Genomic DNA, 20,842 nt, shown 5'->3' with positions numbered 1-20,842 from the left:
ATATGGAAGAGATCTTATTACTAATAAAACTACAGATTTTGAGTCAGAGCAGCTGTCAAATCTCCTTAGCCAACACATGTCGTTCGGTGCTGAATATTCCTTAGCACTTTGTCCAGCTCTATTTTGCCAAGCGATGCAGAATGGCTGTTGCTTTCCCTTGGGAGCAATTTTCATTACCTAATAGACTGTGACACTAAAGCTTTTCTCTTTCCTTTTGTTCCCCTCTTCATACCTGTTGCATGAGAAGCGGAAATAATGGGATTTTTGAATGGGGCAGGGAAAATACACAATGTTAAATGTCACTGCAAGAGGAAAGCTGCATGTACAGGTCATTGTGTGGAACCCCCACATTCTCCGGGCCCGCCTGTACTGTATGATTAAAGCTGTATCATACCACCTCAAACAAGCATGGCTTCTCCCAAATAATCCTGGGAACTGTTGTCTTGCTGGGAGTTGTTAGGAGACTCCTGTTCCCCTCAGAAGCTCCGCTTATCAGAGCTGTTTAACAATCATTCCCTCCTCCCAGAGAATTCTGGGTATTGTAGGAACTCCCAGTTTCATTGGTCACAATTTGAGGGAAGCTGATGGCCCTGTGATTTACAGTTGCTGATCTGAAGCCCTGAGGATGGGCCACCTGCTCTTCGCCTCTGGGCCTGCTAAATGTGGTGGTATATTAGTCAGGTAACTCTCACAAGCAACTCTCACAAGGAGAACTAGTGGCCTGTGATGGCCCAAATGCTACTCATCACCACAGCTTCTCTGGTCTAGAATTGTTGTAAAGCCACTCTCCAAAAGTTGCCTTGGGGGCTGGGAGTTTGATTGAGGAATAGTGGGAAAGGAGCAACTATTTACCCCTGGACCTGTCATTTCCCACTTTCAGTTCTTCTGCCGCATAACTCCCCGCCCCCCGGGGGTGGGAAAACAGGTGGAGGGGAAGTTTTATGAGTAGAAAATCATCCAGAGTGGAAAGGGTTCAAGAATACTAGCGTGCCTGCACTTAAACCTGAATCCTCCTGTTGTGAATGTCAGTTTTGTTTTGTTTTTAAAAGTGCTTATATGTGTAGTAGCAGTGTTGCTTAGAAATCCTAAAACCAAGCAATCAATACAGTTTTGAAATCAGTGATTAAAACCAGTGCAGTTTGAAAGGTTCAGTCTGCCATCTTGATTTAAAATGACATCCAATCATATCCAGACATAGACAAAAACCTGCTCTGTGGTCTCGGGAACCATCTTGCAAAATTTGGTTGAGGTGTCAAAACACACACACACACACACACACACACACGATATATGGCTCATAATTATTTATTTGTGTCCCACTTTTCTTTTAGAAGGTGCCCAAAGTGCCTTACGGACATTTTGAGGTGTTTTTTTTTTAAAAAAACACCCCACAACGAAACTAGTTTTCCAAAAAAGAAATGTAAGCATTTTAGAAAAAATGTTTTAATAACAAGCAACAGCAATTGGCAGAATAAAACTGAGCACTTAAAAATATGCTCTGTGAGGCTATTTCAAGGCAATGGTAATTCTATGCGCTCTAGGTCTCCTCTGAATTAGTCTGTGCCATTGCAGACTGCTCTGTAAAGGCAGTGTTCCAAAAGACACTCAAGTGCATAAGTTTCTGATCTAAAATATGCATGCTCATTGTTTAGACTTTGGACAAAAAAGCATTTTTTTATTTTTTTATTTTAGAGACATGAGATGTTGTTTATAATAAAATTGGTAACCTACCAACTCGTACCATTCCTGGACAGGTCTGGTCTGGTCACAGTGGTCTGTCTCCTGTTTGGATTATTGTAATGCAGTATACATGGTGCTCCCTAGAATATATCTCAGAAGCTTCACTTAATGCATAGCACAACTGCCACAGTTGGTATAGCCAGGAAGAAACAGACAGAAAGCAATACCATGCCTTAAAGAACTGTGTGTTTGATTCCACAGGATGTGATGCACAGGCCTAAGACATCTTTTTAGGGCCACCCAGTTGGAAAATGCTGGGTTAAGATATCTTCGAATCCCCATGACTCAGCCATGAAGCTCACTGAATCAGTTATTCTTTCTCAGCCTGGCGTACCTTGCAAGGGCTGTTGGGGATCAGAGTAAAGTGCATTACCTGGGGGGGGGGGAGGGAATAGGATGTAAATTCAAGTATGTAGTAACTGCAGTCACTACTCTGTGCATGGTATCAGATTTGCCAGATCATGGTCCCAGTAGCCTTCTAGAAACAGCAGCTAAAAGGAAGGTAATTCAAGCCCTCTCGGTAATCCAACCTTTGCAGGTCCTTGTATCTGTCTTTTACCATCCAGAGGTTTTCTTGTCATCACTCTGCACAATTTGGCATATAAGCATCCTGAGAATCTTTTAAGTTGAATTAAAACTAAAATCAAGGTTCCAGCCTTTATGACCATTTTGAAAGCGTATAACCTATGTCCATTGATCTCAGTGTGTCTCTACTCTGGGTGTGATTCAGTTGGATACAAACTAGTATTATTGTGAGGTTGGCAGGCACTGGATCTGTGATTTTTTTTTTTTTTGTCATGAAGTCTTGCCCTGTTAAGCTTTAATTCGATAGTGAGTCTTTTTTGCACCTTGTGTAAAATTTGCACCTTGTGCAAATTTAAAAGGATCTGTTTTAATTCTCCTGGATCCAGCTTTCACCCAGACCCCCTGGAAAAGCAAAGTGTGTGTATGCATGTGTGTGTGTGTGTGTGTGTGTTGGTATGTGTGCGTGTGTGCACGGGCTTTCTCATCTCTGTCTGCAGCAGCTGAGTGTGAGATAAGCAACCAAAGGGGTGATGCCCACAGCACTCCTACCAAATTCCAAATGTGCCCTCGAGCCCTCGGAAAAGTTGGCAATTGCTGCTGTGGAAGAGCAAAAAAATAAAATAAAATAAATTTCATCCATCAACTTTGTGACAGCCCTTCGAATATTTGAAGATGGCTATCATATTGCCTTTTAATAATCTCCAGGCTAAACATTCAAAGCTCGTGGCCAGCATCCCACTGTGCGGCAGCCGTTTAAATTATGTGCTCTGATGAAATATATGGCATTCGCTTTCACAAGACTGCTGTGCGGGTTGGCTTTCTTGCATGCCACTGCAAGTGGGGTGTTTTTTAAAGCTTTGCAATTATGTGCAGTAAGCTGTTTCATGTGAAGGTGCTGGCACACCTGCATGCTGGCGAGAGGTGATGGTGTGGCTCAGATCTACATTATTCACCAACTTAGGGATGGGGGAGAAATTTGATTTAGTTCACATTTAAAGAGGTTTTCCAAACAGTATGTGAACTGGAACCCAGCCATCCTTCAAAATTTGCTGTTTTCTGACTTTCACAGTGCAGTTATCAAGCCAGGTAATGTGTAGGGAAATGTGTTTCTTAGGGCAGAGTGTGCCTGTAGTAGTGAAAATAAAACTTAAAATGCTGAAATAGCTCACTCAGTAGAGTATGAGATTCTTAATCCCAAGGGCCATGGGTTCAGGCCCTACACTGGGCAAAAGTTTCCTGCACTCCGGGGGGTCGGGTGTAGAGTGGGTGTTGTGACTCTCACAATCCCTTCCAACTCTAAAATTATATGATTCTGTTGGGGAAATGGCTTTGCAAAAAGGTGTACACCTGGCAATACTGCATACAAAAATGTGTTTGCTAGGAGAAGTTTGCACTAAAATACTGATGAATTTTCATGAGGATTCACGAATTGCTGCAGAAATGTGGAGAACTGAATCACGAGGATGGAGAAGTGAGGAACTGAGGTGGGGCAGATTAATCTACCCCCTACCCCTAACTTGTGGCTTTTGTCCCAGCTTGCCTGGCTCTTTCAAACTGCCAATGGATTGTGCATGTAACCATCTCTATTTCCCCTCCCCCTCTCCTTTCAGACTGAAAACTACTCTTTTGATTCCAACTATGTGAACAGCAGAGCTCATTTAATAAAAAGGTATGTAGGGTGTTTGTTTGCTTTCTATGGGGTGGCAGTGGGGGGGCAGGGTGGGGAGAAGTGCTTAGTTTTAAACTGAATTCACATTGTCTAACTCTTTACTTCCCCCATTATTTTCTGCTCATTTAGTGTGTACAGAATCTGTTCATTTGAAACTCTCTCCCTCTCTCTCTCTCTCTCTCTCACACACACACCCCAGCATTTGCATCCCATTAAATTCTCACTGCTTTGGCCTTTAGTTTACACACACACACACACACACACACACACCCTTCTCCAATGAGCTGTGCCTCATTCATATAGGAAAGTGAGCATACAGTTAGGTAGAACCCTGTTACCCTGACAACTTATAATTCATAGAGTTTGTTCTCTTTCAATGCACAAGAATAAAATGATAGATGTGGATGAAGAGAGCTCCCTGGCATATCAGGAGAGAAAAGGAACTTGTCGGGGGGTGGGGGGGTAAGGCAGCTGAGCTTGGGATCCTTTTTCCTCCCCCCCCCCCCGCAACCACTCTTTCCTCACTTGAAGTTTGAATTGCAAATAAAAATACACACATTTGTATTGCAGTTCATTCCCATCCCCCATGCTCCCCTCCCCTCGCCCTCTTTATTAAAATAAATCTATCCTTGCCCTGGCTTCATCCAAGCATAAACTCAGGAATGAATTTGGTCCCCAGTGAACGTGTTGACAATAATTACTAACATTTCAGAAGCACTTCACAGCGGACAAAAATGCATTCTAATTCTCCCTACCTTTACCCTCGCTACAATGCTTGTGGCGTAAGTCATGTGCACCGGAATCAAACTGGTAAATAGTTGGTTTTGGTTTTGATTCCGTTTCTGCCAGCAAGAGCTTATTGGCCTGGCATAGATGTTTTGCTAAATGGTTGCTTAGTGTGCTGATAAGAAGCAACAGTGAACCCTTTGGTGTGTGTGGGGGGTGTTCAACTAGTTAGTCCTGTTAGTGGAAAGCCATCCAAGGACTTTCTCTACAGCAGTGGGTTCCTTCAGCTCTTCTCCCCTGTGGGCCCACTGCAGCCCCTGGGGGGAAAAAATCCAGAACAGCATATGGAATCTTCAAGCTGAAAAGCACTTTTGTCATAGCACTATGTTGAATTCCTTCCATCGGTTTGTGTGATCCCCACTCTTTCTACAGTGTGACGAAAAGAAGGAGTTTAGAAGGGTTTGCTTCCAGTTGAGATTAATCACAGCTTGCCTACGGTTTTATCAGAACTATTGTTAATGTAAATTTGGGGTAGCTAATATGGTGTCCTTCAGAATTTGTGGACTCCAGCTCCCTTTAGGGGTCAGGGATAATGCGAGCTGTAATGCAGCAACATATGGAGGGCAGCACATTGCCCACCCCTGATCTATGGGTATTTGAAACAAGTCACCTTCAAAACATGGTTTGTGGTTGTTTAAACAAACCTCAGTTAATACTGATCACAGTTTACGATTCAGATGACATGCTAAACTATGGTTAATCTAAATCAGGAAGGAAGGCTTCCAATCTATTCCTTGTGGCTGTCGACAAAGGTATGTTAGTAACCCATGTGATCAGAGAACATCAAGGCAGTTTAGGAGGATAACAGTGTTTCATGTTTTTTCTTCTTTCTCTTCCTTGCTGTACCATGCAAGCTCTAATTTCACTATGTTAACTTCATTTTTAGTTTTAAAATATAATTCTGTGCATTGGTATCATTCATATGCAGCCGAACCCTGCTGTTGTTTTGGTTAGCATTACCATAAGACTTTGGAACCCATTTCTCTGCAGTTGTTATGCTTCCGAATGCCAGTCGCAAGATGCAAAAACCCCATTTCACTGCTGATTCAGAGAAAATAGCAATCTGCAGAAAACCCAATTTATGTTTGCTCCAATTCAGTGGTAAAACACAGGTTTTCCCAGGAAAAGTGCTGGGGCATAAATACCTACTGCTTGGATTTGGGCTTGGAAAGCCCAGACCTGTGCCTAGAAAATGTGGAACAAAGGTGTGGATGAGCCCCTACAGTGCAGACTTTGCTTGTGAAAGAAAAAAGCCCCATTGCACTAGTGGGTGCCCTTATGCCAGCTTCCACTAGCAGTGCTTGTTAGTTAGATCCTGCTCATCATCTTAGAAGGGGAATTTCTTGTAGCTTCCCGCATGGAAAGGAGCTCTGTTTTTTGAAGATGGTGCTTGCCACCTGCTGTTTTTACCAGGGCCAGCTCCTGCGCAAAGTGCTCTCTGGAACAAAGGAAGCTGCCTTGCTTTTAGTCCAAACTATACTTCCATCAGCCTCAGTATCGTCTACACTGGCTGCCAGCAGCAGCTCGCTAGGATTTCAGAGTCTCTCCCAACCCCTCGTCCTACCTGGAGATTGAACCAGGGACCTTTTGCATGCAAAGCAGTTGCTCTAACATTGTGCTATGGTTCCTCCCTAAAGGACTTTATGGATCCATTCCATGAGAAGTTAATAGGGTAGCTACAACAAGCTGGCTGGTGCTGCCTGGAAAACTGGACTGGGCATTCTCATTTTAATGAAGTAAACTATGGCAGGCATCAGTGAACTGTGCTGTGCTGCTGGGGCCCTGGCAATTGCCTGTTGTTGATGCCAGCCATGCACAAAGCATGCATCTCTCTCTCTCTCTCTCTCCCTCTCTCTCTCTCTCTCTCTCTCTCTCTCTCTCTCTCTCTCTGTGTGTGTGTGTGTGCTTGCATTATATAGGTAGATCAACCAATAGATTGATAGATCAATAGATATGCTTGCATTAAATATAGTAACAAAAAAAAAATTCTGCCTAATTAACTGGAAGCTGCTTTTTGTCTATCAAAATTGTTTTTAAATTGATTGTTTCCATTGATCAATTGGTTAAACACTGCAGCCTTAATTACAACTCCCGTTTTAAGCATTGAATTGTTGAGGGGAAACCCACTCAGGAACCTTTTGGTCCCTTTCCCAAATCTATGATTCTATTAGCTTGCTTGAATCAGTGCACCCATGAGGACTTGACGGATCGCACAATGGGTTCTGTGCATTTTGTTACATCCTTTCAGAGGATCTGATTATCCCCTTGCCCCAAAGCTCCCATTTTGTAAAAGAGATATAAGGAGTATGGCAATTATGAGCATGTCATGTAGACAGCTTCCATTCAGACAAGGAAATGAATATTTTTTTGTCTGCATTGCTCATGATATTCAACCACAATCTTCTAATTGCTGTGGTAGAGAAAATTGCGGCCTGCATCGTATTGTTCATTGCAGTCCAATATGGAGTTTGTCCTTTCCGTAGAAGAAATCTATTCATGTCTTTTGCTTTGCACCTACCATTAAACTAAACTGACAGTTTGGTGGTAGTTTACTGTGATTTGGTGGAAGAATTATTTAACTGCAGAAAAAGCTTTCCACACTTTGGGAAAGGGACTAAAGAGAGAGTCTGGTGTTGTAGGTTGACCTCTTGCATCATGGGCTTTGCTTCTACTAAAAAGGCAAATGTATATATATATAAAGTACAGATTGCCCTGATGTTTGATTATATGGAACTTGGTGTATGCAGCTCTTTCTCCCTGCCTCCCTCCATCCCTGCTTCATAGCCTTGGAAGTGAGACTAAGCAGAAATTCGGGAGCCAGAAATCAAGACCTGCGACAAAGGCATCAGGACCATGGACAGAGTACAGGGGAGCTCTATGGCTACAGCCAGCAAGCAGGGATCCTTACGTGTTTCTCTGATGTTGTCTGCCTGTGGACCAAGTCTGTCCCAGAAGCTATCCCAGTTTGGTCCGCCAGGCTATTCCTGACAAATTATACCCATCTGCCCCATACCTGATGTCATGTGTGATGTCTAACCAGGACAGGTTACCAATGAGCCTTCAAAGGAACACTTGAAGCTGCTGGTGTGATTTTTCCTTTGCTGGAGCAAGGTATGCTAAAACAGACCCCTGTTCCCTTCACAGACCTACAATTCCCAGAGTGGTTTAACAGTTTAGCAGTCAATTCTTCACAGGCAACTCTGGGAATTGCAGGTCTATGAGGGGAATGTGGGAGTACCCTAACAACTCTCAGCACCCTTAACAATCCATGGGTCCCAGGATGCTTTGGGGAAAACCATGATTATTTAAAGTGATATTGCAGATATCACATTGCAGATATGATATTGCAGATGGGCCTTGGGCCAGTCACCACCTCTTAGCCCAACCTACTCATAGGGTAGTGTGAGGATAATATAGAGAGGGGAAGAGCTGTATAGCTCACCTTGAGCAGCTTGGAGGAAAGATGGTATATAAATGCAATAATAGATAGAGATGGCTCCATATGCTTGATCTGCAAAGAGAATTCCTGATATGTCAAGGGATAAAGCCGAGGAAAAAAGAAAAAAGAACTGCATCCAAGGGGTGCTGCTGAAAGTCTTGCCCTAATGAATGTCATGAGCATGATGTATTCATCAGAGAGCTGAAATGTCAACTATTAATCCTCCGGTGTGTTTTTAATCCAGCAAAACGTCGCTGTTTGGAGAAGTGTGATTGCTGCCTTAACTTTGTGGTGTGAATCTCAAAATCCTTACTTTTTAATTAATCTGTTTGGTCTTTCTGAATTGATTTCTCCCTCGCCTCCTGCCTCCTGTGCATGCTGGCTAAATCCTAGGTTTAAAGGGCTTCTGCAGGGATGTCTTTATTTTAAAAGGCTGCATTTGAAGGTGTTCCAGTTTTAGTGTGTCTCAGCCCAGGCTTTTCTCTCTCCTCTTTCCTGCATGCTGTTCTTGGTTCCGCACAACATCCCGTGGTCGGTGGTCCACTTGGTTTCCATGGAGACCTGAAAAGGTCTTTGCAAACAGATGCATGCGCAATTCCCCAAGGCTTTGAAGTGTGAGCCATTTCCATGGCCTTCTTGTCCTGGTGGCCAGCAAAGAAATTTGCCAGGAAGAATTGCTGGCTGGTGGTTTTTTTTGCTAACCTGTTTGATCAGGTTAGGAAGGGAATTTCCAAACATATTTCAATATGACAGGAGGCGACATTGGAGGCAGGGGGGATTTCAGTCACCATCATGCAAGCATAGGATTGGTGACTGGTTAGCTGGGACCATGTGGGGAGGACAGCTAGACATTTAGCAATCTGCTGACCAGTCAGGAACATTACACTTGCTTGGTCGCTGACTGAGGAGCCCATTGTGTTCACCAATACCTGATCTCTCTTAATAGCAAGACTCAAAACTTCTGTTCCTCCTAAGTCATCCTGCAGGAAGGGTCTTGTTGCTCCTACTAAGAAACTGTTTCACTGGCTTCCAGTGTCTAGCTGCGTTCAACACAGGGTCTTCTAATTTTCATGGTTTATTCCAAACCTCCCTTCAGATGTTTTATTATTATTGCATTGGTCCATTGAGCTTGGCAATGCATACATTGACTGGCAGCAGCAATCCAAGGGGTTTCAGACAGGGGCCTTTCTCAGCCCTACTTGGGAGATTCCAGGATTTGGACCTGGGACCTTCTAGCATGCAAACCAGATGCTCTATCACTGTCTTTGGGCTTTCCTTATATTCTTATGGCACCAGGGACTGAAGCTCTGGCAGCCATCAAAGGTGACAGTGCTGGATGCCATGGTGATGGGAGAGGGAGGGAAGAGCAGGAAAATCTCAGCTGATTGGTTGACTGGGTCTCTTATGCCATCAGACATGGGATCCCCCGCAATGGAGAGTGTGGCAAAGGAAAGGTGTGTGGGGGGGGGGGAATAAGGCAAAGCAGGTCTGAAACCAGTCATCTTGCAGCAGTTCTGCATGCCTGACACAGGAGTTTTGGCTGGTTTCTTCTTTCTCAGCCCTTTGGTTGAATTCCTGACTCGCATTTCTCAGGCCACAAGCACAAAGCCCATGGCAGGTGCATGCAACACCATGTTCCTTGCAAATTGCCTGTTGCGAAAGATAGTCTTACAAGGATGTGAACATTTAAATATTGCATCTGTTCCGTGGGTTCCTTGCTCAGCTGCCGTGTCCTGTTAGGTGTTTCCTGTGCATTTAGTAACCTAGCCCGGGAGTTCTACTTAAGCATACCTCGTAATGTTCAGCTGCACTTCACTAGCAATCACAGGAGACCTCTATTTCTGTGCCATTGCAGGAGTTCAGAGATGTACATCTTGTGCTGAGCTGAATAGGTTGGATTGTTGTTGTACTTTGTCTCTTCCGATTACTCTGCTCTCACAGAGAAGGTGCTCCTGTGCCTTCCCTCCCACCCCAATATTGCCTCTAGTGGAGCTCTGGCTGTGATCTGCTCAAGCTTCCCTCCTTGTCCTCACTTTGTTCTGCAAGCTACAACGCAGCTTAGGCTCGCAGGAGGATAAGAGCAAGAATCTTCTCTAATTTTCTGCACACCTTGGGGGCTGCCTCCAGTTCTGACTGCCTTGTTGAATGCCAAGCGCCAAGATCAATGAGTTGGAGTGGCTGCTCTCTTGTACTGGAAATAGCCCCCTTGTGACACCCTGGTGGAGAAAGCTTACCTTGTTCCCTACGGGATGGTGGGAATGCTGCAGATCCTGCCTGAGGCTTTTGACACCCTCTGAGCCATGGGGGTGCTTTGTGTTTTCAGACACAGCTCTGCAGAGTAAATCACTCTTCTTTCTTCCACCCAGCAGTTCGACATTCAAAGATCTGGAGGGGAACAGCCTGAAGGACAGCGGGCATGAGGAGAGTGACCAGACAGACAGTGAGCATGATGTCCAGCGCGGGCTGTACTGTGACACAGCTGTCAACGATGTTTTGAATACCAGCGTCACCTCCATGGGGTCTCAGGTGCCTGAACAAGGTTTGTTGTGTCAGTTATTTTACAAATGCTACTTGTGATTAGTTTTTTTTTTTGGAGCACACAGGACCCATACAGATAGCCTGCTGTTGCTTGTGAGCTGTTTTGCCTCTCCTTTGCCCTGAGCCCATTGATGGTGCTGCTATGGAATGTTTGTGAACATTCTCAAGGAGAAGGTGCCTGCAAGTGACCATTAATGAAAACAATGCTGTTCTAAGGAAGGAAGGGAAAGGCCTGTGGAAAAGGCTCATGACAGACCTGCAGGCAGCAAGGGTTGTTGGCAGGTAGGTTAGTGGGGAAGAGAGTGACATTCAGGAGGTGTGAAGCAGAAGACATGGAAACGAGTAAACCAAAACCAAAAGGAGAAAGGACTGTTAGAAAAATATGTCTTCTGAATATCACAATTGATCATTAAGCTAACCCACATCTGCCTGCAGATTCTGGCCTGTTTGTGATTTGACCCTGTAGCTTAAGAATAATGTGATGAACTAAAATTGTTGGTCAGTTGTCTATGCCACACGAACTTGCTGTTCCAGGAGATATTTGTGTTTACTTAACAAACATTTATGGGCAGTATGTGTGATGTCTTTTAAAAAGCTCACTACATTTTTACAACTATGGCAGTGGTGGCATCCCGGAGGAGTCATGCTGGGAGAAGCATGACCAAAACAACAACAACAAAACCACATCACGAAAAAGGTGTGCGGGGGGGGGGGGGGAGGAACAAATGTTTTGCGCATATGCTGATTTATATCCCTGGAAGCAAATTTAGACATAGCTGCTGTAATTTAAATAGGAATACAACACATTTCATTGCAGTGGGGAATACAGTAACAGACCTGCAGACTGTTAATGGCCCCTCCTGCCTCCTTCTTAACTTTAAACTGAACTTGGACTAGACCATTCCTTAAACAGACAACTGTCATCTGCAAACTAGGATACATTGTCACCCTAGCTGCCAGGAGTCCTTTGTTTCTCAAAAATGTTCTATCTGCTCTGGAAACTGTTCCACCTCTTACCTAGGACTGAAAGAGATCTACTCAGTGCATGCTCAGAGGCACTTTCCTCTTTATTTTTGTGCACCCCGAGTGTGAATCCTGACACTCAGACTGTTTCTGGCATGAATCTCTGCTTGCCTGTATTCTGTTTGTCCTTCGGGGCCTCTCTGTCCTTTCCTTTGATGTCCCTCAGGCATTGATGGCTGGGATCCAGTTCTTCCAGACTGTCTATATGAGCAAGAATGCTGTCAGAGACTGAAAATGCACATCCATTCATAAAAAGAGATGCTTTAGAAGTGTAAAGCATCTGTTTCTCATCCTGACATGATGTTTTGAAACTGTTCTTCATGCCGCTTGACAAATGATGTTGGTTTGACCTGTTGCAAAATGTTCTTCTCGTAACTGGAAGTCCCAAGTGATCAATTTTGCCTGCTGCAGAGGCGTTATACAGCTCAGCTCAGGACCTTTTCTGAATCTGGTTTCCTCCCTTGGCTGTGGCAACTTTAGATCTTGCTGGAAGAGGTTCAGAGAAGATGAGGAAGTGATTTATAAACATGCATTTTAGGGGAATATGTGAACTGCATTGTGCTTTGTACATGCCCCTCTCCGTCTTCCATCCAAGCAAGCAAAAGAGATTAACACAGCCCAAGGGCACTCAAATGTGGAGCACAGCCAGTGAAGGGGTGTGGCCTCTAGGGAGGGGGTGTGGCCTTGGAAGTGCTAGTGTGGGCTGGGAGGGTCCTGGATGGAATGACCTGGACAATCGTGTTTGGCTCCTAAGCCTGAGTTTCCCACCCCAATATACAGAAACAGCAAACTTAGCTGCTGAATTATGATGGCTATGTAGCCAGAACAGGTGTAGTGAGAAACAAGAAGGAAGCATTGGCATGAGAGCAGGTTTGCAGAAGTACAAAAAAATGTTTGTGTGTGAGGAATCTAAGGAGTGCCCCACAGAAAACCACCCCATTGAGGAGTGAGCGTTGTTCAATGACCACAGAATATTGGATGTCTTGTGAAGTGGGGGTAGAGGAGAGAATTGAATAGTGTCCTGAAAGAAGGTGTGGCTTGCTAAATTGGGATCATTAGCCACTGCAACTTTTTGTTGCAGATCCCAGTTATGAAATGGATTCTACGTCTCAGGTTTTGAATGAGAAGTGAAAAAATATGCCATCTCCATATTTTTCTTTTTCTAGCAATCTGCATAGCTTGAACTTCATACGTACTAAGATCCTGTTTTCCACCTCATCCAGACATGCCTTAACAGTTCTGATCTGCAGTCAATTTGTAACCCAGGCACTAGGCATAGACATTCCAACCCCACGTAATTTGTGCGGTGGAGCACATACATTTTGACAGTAGGGGTGAGGGACACACAATTCCCTTCTGTTTCAAAGCTTCAGTATTTCCGTGTAAGAATTAACTCCACGGAAACTGAACATTTAGAAGACTGGAGGAAACCACTGGTTTTACAAAACAGGGATTGTTATAAAATAGGCTTTCACCATTTTATTAGAAAAGCATCTACAATAGGAATCTACAAAAAGATGAAGTTCTCCCCAGAAATTGGAAGTTGGTCATCTTTTTTTTAAAAAGAAAACCCATAAAGAAAACAAAAACTAAGCATTAAAAAACAACACCTCTTGTATAAAATGGAGGGAAGCAGATATGTGAGTGCATGTACGAGTTAAAGATCTACCTCAGATCAGCTAACTCCCTCCAAGAAAGATTTCTTTAAAAAGAGGACTCCCCCCATCACCAATGAGTTTGCCTTTCCTGTCTGTGGGAGTGCCACTTCTTTTGTGATTTCCTGTCTTTACTTGAAACTATAATGAAGAGCTTTCAGTCAACAAGATTAAGCTCCCAGAACCATTTTGAGTTTCTCATGGGGTTGGGGGGTAAGATTAACTGCAAGGCTCAAAGGCCTACTCTTAGATCAACTCAAGATTAAATTACAAAGGAAGTGATGCATTTTAAGAGATTTGTTGTAGTTATTGTTCATACCATATAATAACCAGTTATATGTGCCCTCGAGGAATAATTCAATCTGAAGCAAGAAGATGGGGGCTGGGGGGGGGGGAATGGAGGAGGAATTATCCAGGGCCTGCAAACATTAAGTGTCTTGCAGGATTGTCAAGCCAATATTTGTAATTACCAGGGCCCTGCCCCTTCCTTTCAGCACAATACAAGGCATGTCTACTTCAGTTGTGGCTGGTGCCCATTGGGGCTGTTAGGGCAGCAGGCAGGAATCCTAGCAGTAGGTAGAGACAGAGCTAATGACAGGCCAAGCCAATTAATTATAGCCAGGGCTTTTTTTTCAACTGCCCGGAACTCAATTCCAGCACCTCTCAGCTGGGTGCCATTGCCATTGCCATCATAAGAGAACAAGGGAGGTGTTCATGGTAAGTTCTGGTGCCTCTTTTTCTAGAAAAATAGTACTGATTATAGCTTTATTCCCATCCTCCACCATCCACACTAAGCTTAAAGAGGAGGAAGCTAACAGGCAGTGCTGTCCTTAGACTGGGTTGTAAGTAAGAAGGCAGATGAATGGGAGCTACCTGAGAGCAGAGTGAGGTTGATGGAGCAGTGCCCCCATTTGTCCTTATAGAGCAGCCTCCACTGGTCTACTTGGAAGAATGTTCCAGTGGTGTTCACTCATGCTTACTCCCAGGGAAGCACAAATAGGTTTGTAGCCTTTCATTTGGCTGTGGAATGCATGACCTCTGGGAAGATGTGGCCAGGGAATACATTGGTGTGTGGCTTGTGAGTGTGAGCCCACCTCGAGGACTGCCTCTCCCCATATAAACCGATCCAGACTCTGCAGTCATCCTCTGAGGCCCTTCTTCATGTGCCTCCTCCACAAGCGGTCAGGAAGGTGGCAACATAAGAATGGGCCTTTTTCTGTGACAGCTCCATGTTTGTGGAATTCTCACCCTGGGGAATTTCCCCTGGTGCTTTCATTATATGTCTTTAGGCGCAAGGCAAAAGTGTTCCTCTTCAACCAGGCCTTTGGCTGATAATAATTATTTTTTATGTGCATTTATCCTGTATGCTTAGCTTGTGAACCACCCTGATGTCTTCAGTTGAAAGGCAGTATATAAAGTTAATTAATTTAATAATAATAATAATAATAATAATAATAATAATAATAATAATAATAATAGATAAATACTGATCATTGAACACAGGAGGATATTTCTCTGAACATCCCTTATGGCTGTGGGCGTAGCATGGTAGCTAAATGGCAGCTGGATTAGGTTAGATCCACCACGACTGTTCTTAAGTTTCCATTGTCTCTTCGGAGAACCCTCCTCTCCTGATAATTTCTTCAACGCCCGCCCTGGGAAATATGACAGCCCCACCAAGGAAGAAAAGCTGGCTGTCACCTAGGGAATCAAAGGGCTTCTTTCCCACACTGTCCAAACAGCAGAATGCTCCTTGCCTGGACAAGAGGAAAGGTGCCTGAAACCTCCATTCCTGGGGTATTTTGGTAACATGACTTCAGTTGACCCTGTAAAACTTTCTAAATGGGAATCCATGGCCATTACTTTCCAATTTACCACCACCAGCCATGCTTAATGGGCAAGCTGCAAGATCTCCTGTAATAATGTATTTTCTGGACAGCCTTCTTATGGGCAGAGATGAGAAAATTAAACATTTATAGATTTGTGCTATGGAAGTTTAAATTCTTTCCAGACCTAGACTGTTTCTGAAATAACTTAGCATTTATTATTCTCCTCTAAGAAAGGAAGGAAAAGTCTTTTTTAAAAAAGAAAAGTTGGTGGGAGGGGGAGGGAGCATGGAGATTGGGTCAGTGCTATCAGACCTCTAGACCCAAGCTGGTTCATGATTTTGAGCAAGGCGCGCTCAGAGGGGAAACTTCTCCCTGAGTGGGCTCACCTCCTTGGTATTGTCATTCTTGCCTCTTGGGCTTTTCCTCTAGGTTTAAACTCACCTCAAGGGGAGCGGAGATGGCTGCTTCTCGCTTCTGTTAGTTTTTGCAAACTTCCTTTGCTGTTGCAAATTGTGTTGAACAGCAAGGAATTCGTAAACTCTCTAGGGAGTTTGCAGAAGGCAATAGAGAAATTAACATTAAAACTATGAAGGATTTGGATGGGCCTTTAATGAGTTTTCAAAAAATGTCACAAATATGACTGCCGATGACCCGCTTCTGACCGAGATATATGAGCTGACTGTAGCTATTGACTGGTGGGAAGGTATTTCTTTTCCATGCTCAGAAACACTCTTGTTGTATCTCCTCTTCCTCCTCACCTCTGTCTCCCAACCCCACACCTCATGTTTCAGGATTGGTTTCTGCCACTGATACTTTGGTAGTAGTTTTTTTTTTTTTAATGAAACACTTGTGAGATTATTGTAGAGCTACTGGGTTAGAAACTGGAGTTGCATATCTGGGGAAACCTGTTTTGTATTTTTAAGAGTTTCTTCATGAGCATGGAGCAAGTTGTCCTTTTTTGTGCATACTAATTTTACAAATGAGACCTGCAATAAAAGGTTGCAGTTCACCACCAGCCATTACCTTCTTCACAGTACTCCATTACACTGAACCTCTCACCTGATTTTCACTCTCTCCCAATCAAACAGCATTTCATGGCCATTGAGCATGCTCAGGTCTCATTGGGCTGTTTTTGAGGTTCCACTGCTCATATTTCCCCCTCCACTCTAAAGCTATTTTGTAATTCTGAAAGCCTTTTAGTTCTCTTGAGTCTGTTGCTACCTCCCTGGACATTGGAAATGCATTTACATCAATCGAAGCATCGTTTGTGGCAGTCTCCCCTAACCTCCAGGTGTTTTGGATTACATTTCCCATCATCTCTGACCATTGTCCCTGATGCCTAGGGCTCATGGGAGTTGTAATCCATTGCATCTGGAGGACACAAGGCTTGGGGAAGCAGGTTTGATTGTATGGCCATCTGGAACATTGCAGGACAAAGAACCCAAAGAGAACTGTGCACATTAATTCCACCAATCCAGAAGGGCTTTGGACTTTCCTCCAACATGCCATGAGTTGCTTCCAGAACTAATTCCCTCTGTGCTGTGCCTTTTTGTGCTTGTGAACAAATATTTCATCATGAAGCGAAAGCACCTGTAAATTGAAGCTGCTGACGGGTCTCAAAAGCTTTCTCATAAGAACTGCTACTGCTGCTGTCTCTCAGCTAATATTGCATAGAGGAGGTGCAAAACACTTTAATGTATTCCGTGCAAATATTATGTAAATTACATTTAGGTGTGAATGAGATATGCAAATACACTGTGCTTCTGCAGACTCTTACAGCTTTCTAACGGGAACCTGGGCGGTGATCCCCATTGCCCTCACCTCCTTTCATCTAACTGCTGCTCTCATGACTCTGAATCCAGAAGATTTGCATAAAGTACTTTTTTATTGCCAAACACAGGTGTGTTCACAATACAGTAGAGTCACATCTTCAGTGGAGGTTAAGTTCCAAGGCCAGCAGGTAAGGCAGATATTACATGTAGCCAAAAGTATCTTACCAGATTTTCAAAATTACATCATTTGCAGCACCTTCCTTGGTCCCAGTGCTGGCAGACAAGGCAGTGGGATGTCCTGTGGGGAGGGCCTTCCCTGTGTCTCTGCTTGCCTCCCTTCACTCCTCCACATGCGAGTGACTAGCAGAAGTGAGGAAGAGGGAGGCAAAAAGAAGAAAAGGACTGGAGTTGATGGTGGGTTCTTAACTTCTTCCTTTTTTAAAGCTTCAGCATTCCTTATTCCTCACTACTCCTGTTTTGTTTTGCTAAGCTGCATTACATTACTCATTGTTTGTGCTGGTAAAAGGTTGCATTTTGAAGGATGTTGGTGGCTGGTTTATTGGGGTTGAGCATTTATGGGGCAATGTCATAATGCAGTGTTGGGTTTAAATCCTGTCATCTGGGAACTGGGGGAGAGTGAACTTGAAAAAGAGGCTGTCTTGTTAATATTTTAAGCGCCGAGAGTGATTTCTATCTACAAAACAGGTGCTGCAGCTGAGCACGTATAGTTGAATTTGCATAAGCTAAATGTGTGTATGATGCAAGTTGACTGTGGAGTCAGGTGGGCCAGTGTGGGGAATAATATGACTGCTTGGAGCTGGAAAGTTATTAATCTCAGGGTGTAGTGGCATAAAATGATGGCACCTCAAAAAGGGCTAAAGAGAAATTGGATTGGAATCTGGTGCTGGTGGCAGGGAATTGGCAACCCGCCCCCCAGCCCAGGTGTGCCCAATTGTCAGCCTTTGGTTTTTATGCGCCCCCTGAACAATGTTATCAGGCTTCTTACTGCTATAGTAAACATGTTTTCAAGCTGTAAGACAGAGAGAGAGAGCGCTTCCAGCACTTCAATGCTAGAGCTCTCTTTATATGTAATATAATTAATGTCTGTATCTGGGTGCAACGCAATTATATGCCTGAGTGCACATGCTCCATAAAGGTTAAGTCCATACTATTAAATGGCGCCAATTTTATTACAGAGCTGATCATTTGAAGCTCCTGGACATACTGTCTGGACAGTCAGTGTCCCACAAGATTATATTGAAGTTGGTCATTTCTGCCATGGGGGCACACTTGCTAGAATCCGCTCTCCCACTGCAGTTTTACTTACAGTTTTTCTGCATTTAGAGTAGCTGGTCTTAAGAGTCATATACACAAATGTAAGACTTCAACATCCATGGTTCAGTGTGAATGAAAGTAAACATGTCCATGAAAAAGAGAAAAAGTAGTCATGTACATGTTCTTCTCCAGGCAATGGACTCAACTTAGATGGGTTTGTAGCAAAAGTAGCATGATTTTAGGTATTTTTTTTTTAAGAGAAGCAGCACACTGTCAAGCAAACCCAAAGCGCCAATAAGGCAATAGCAGTTAAGGCAAGGTTCTGGTTTTGATAAGGCAAAGTCAAGGCAAAGCAGGCCGCACCCTGGAAAGCTCCATACACAGGGCTTATCCACTTGGACAGCAGCCTCTTCAGTTAAAGGAGCCTTCCTTCCTTGAATAGTCATTGGCTGTGGTGTAGGAAAGACCTTGCTACAATGGTGGCTTCTGGGCTAGAGTTCAGGAGATGCTTCTGAGTCAGCAAGGACATCCCTGGCTGGTTTTGAGTGCAATTCCCTCCTCCCCAATTCCAAATCCATGGCCTTTAACATGATATCAGTTTACATTGTGACCACAATCTTCAGGGGATCGATCCCCCAGCTGTCTCAGATACGCTGTTGGACAGCTTCATTGGTCGTGCCCTTAGTTAGGATTAACCAATAGTATCAAAAGGATGAGAAGGGGAGGGGAACTCCGAGGGTCAGCTTTCAAGGTAGGGTTTAGAATCTCCCACTCAAAATGACAGGTCCAGTCAAGCATTTTCCCATTGCGGTAAATTTTGTGACTGGAATTAATGTGCCATTGTCTGTGCCTTAATGGAGCAACTCTCGGCCCTGACCCCAAGCACTTGTGTCTGCCTTTACAGGAAGTCTATGGCTCTTCCCTTTTCTCCTATTGAATTATTGAGGCTTCCCCTCCTCGGTGGAGTCTCTTCCGAGGCAAAGTCTGTCAGTGTGGCATTACAAAGGGGTGGGGGGAGGGTTGGAGTGGGGAAGGGAGGGGCTCAGAAGCATCCTCCTGACTTCTGCCGCTCATCTTATTTTAGCAGTCGGAATTGTGCCCAGTCCTTTTAAACTTTTTGATGGTCTTAATGATTGATTAGAATGATTTCATCAGTTGGAAAGATTGCTTTTAATTGCTCTAATATGCACCCAATTTGGAGTTCATTACCGCACTGAATTGTTTTCCTTCCCCTGCTAATTGATACCAAATGGAACCCACCGGAACCTGCACTAATGTGCTGTTCCTTTGGTGTACCTGCCTACAAGTTAATAATCTGTTTATTTCTGAGGGTGCAGAGCTATCGCTTGGAATGCACTCAACATATTTATTTACTGGTTCTTTTTGTCAGCTGAACTTTCACGTAGCTGGTTTGTTTGGGAGAAAACAAGGCTCCAGAGAAACCCGGTGCCTTTCTAAAACCCAACAGTCTGCTAGGAATTTGCTCTTTAAAATGTGTAATGTAGGATTTAAAGCTCTTTCCAGCTATGCATACTCTGTGCTTTTTGTAAAAAGCAAACAACCCAAATTTCTATGCTAAGGTTACCTGGATTCTGTGCTAGGAAAATTCATATGGGGAAATGGCCATAGCTCACTGACATAAGCAACTGCTTTAAATGCAAAGGTTAAATCCCTGGCATTTCCTGGTAGGGTAGCAATTGGGAATGACCCCTGTCCGAAACCCAGGAGAGCTATTGTTATTCAGAGTAGAAAGTACTGAGCTAGATGGACCAATAGTCTGACTTTGTATAAGGCAGCTTCCTATGCACCTTTGTACATATTTTGTTTTGCATAATTTAGTCTGCTCTGCTAGTCATATGGAGAAAGAGTTGGAGAGTACCCCTACAGTACTGAAGTCAGAGGGAATGGGAATCGGGGTGGGGGGTGTTTGTAGAAGGTAGAAGATTCATTCCTATTCAAGGAATGGCAATTGCCATGATAGTGATAGACAGCTGGGTGCTTTCCAGCCGCTAACCCAGAAGGGCAGAGGAAGATGCCACTGATGGTATGCCAAAATAGTCCTTCCTACCTCTTTCAACACTACTCCCTCATAGGGACTGATCTCCACCCCCCTGCCCCCTGGACAGGAGCATAACTAGGGAGATGGAAAATGGTACAGGAAATGGGTGCAACTTGTTGATGGGGTTTGCATATTTGATGCTAACAAAGCAAGTTTAGGGATAAGGAAAAGACTGAATGCCAGTGTCTCTCTGCCTTCCGGAGACATGGATAAAACTAGCTAGGGTGGGACCAAGGGAGAGTCACTGGTATGTGTGTTTGTGTAAGGCACACCATCCTCCACACACATTAAGGATAGGTAAACATCTATTTGGTGGGCTGTAGCGATGCCGTTTGAGTACTGATAGTTCAGGTCCTCTCTCTATGGTCTCTGGGATCGTGGCAGGCTTCATTGTCCACTCAAATACTTGTTTTTGGGTGGGTAGGCAGGGGAGGCCCATGACTTGCAACTACAGGTTGTTGGCTATTTGTAGCCTTTATATGACTGTACCCCACACACCATTGCATGGTGCTAAAAAGAAGCAACCAATTTA

General features: G+C 44.0%; 1 protein-coding gene across 2 annotated transcripts in view; it reads left to right on the top strand.

The window, feature by feature from the left end:
- PCDH19 (protocadherin 19) overlaps positions 1-20,842 on the top strand; it is a 134,062-nt gene that overhangs the window by 66,532 nt on the left and 46,688 nt on the right. Inside the window, exons 3-4 of one of the 2 annotated variants that reach the window (XM_083595838.1) lie at positions 3,876-3,934; positions 10,529-10,698. In XM_083595838.1, coding sequence (XP_083451964.1) covers positions 3,876-3,934; positions 10,529-10,698 — 229 coding nt within the window. Of the gene's footprint in view, positions 1-3,875; positions 3,935-10,525; positions 10,699-20,842 lie in introns of both variants that reach the window. The other variant, XM_083595837.1, reaches the window with a different exon arrangement.

The sequence above is a fragment of the Podarcis filfolensis genome (assembly GCF_964270895.1).
Source record: "Podarcis filfolensis genome assembly, chromosome: Z".
NCBI classification, from domain to species: domain Eukaryota; kingdom Metazoa; phylum Chordata; class Lepidosauria; order Squamata; family Lacertidae; genus Podarcis; species Podarcis filfolensis.
This window is presented reverse-complemented; position numbering and strand designations above follow the sequence as displayed.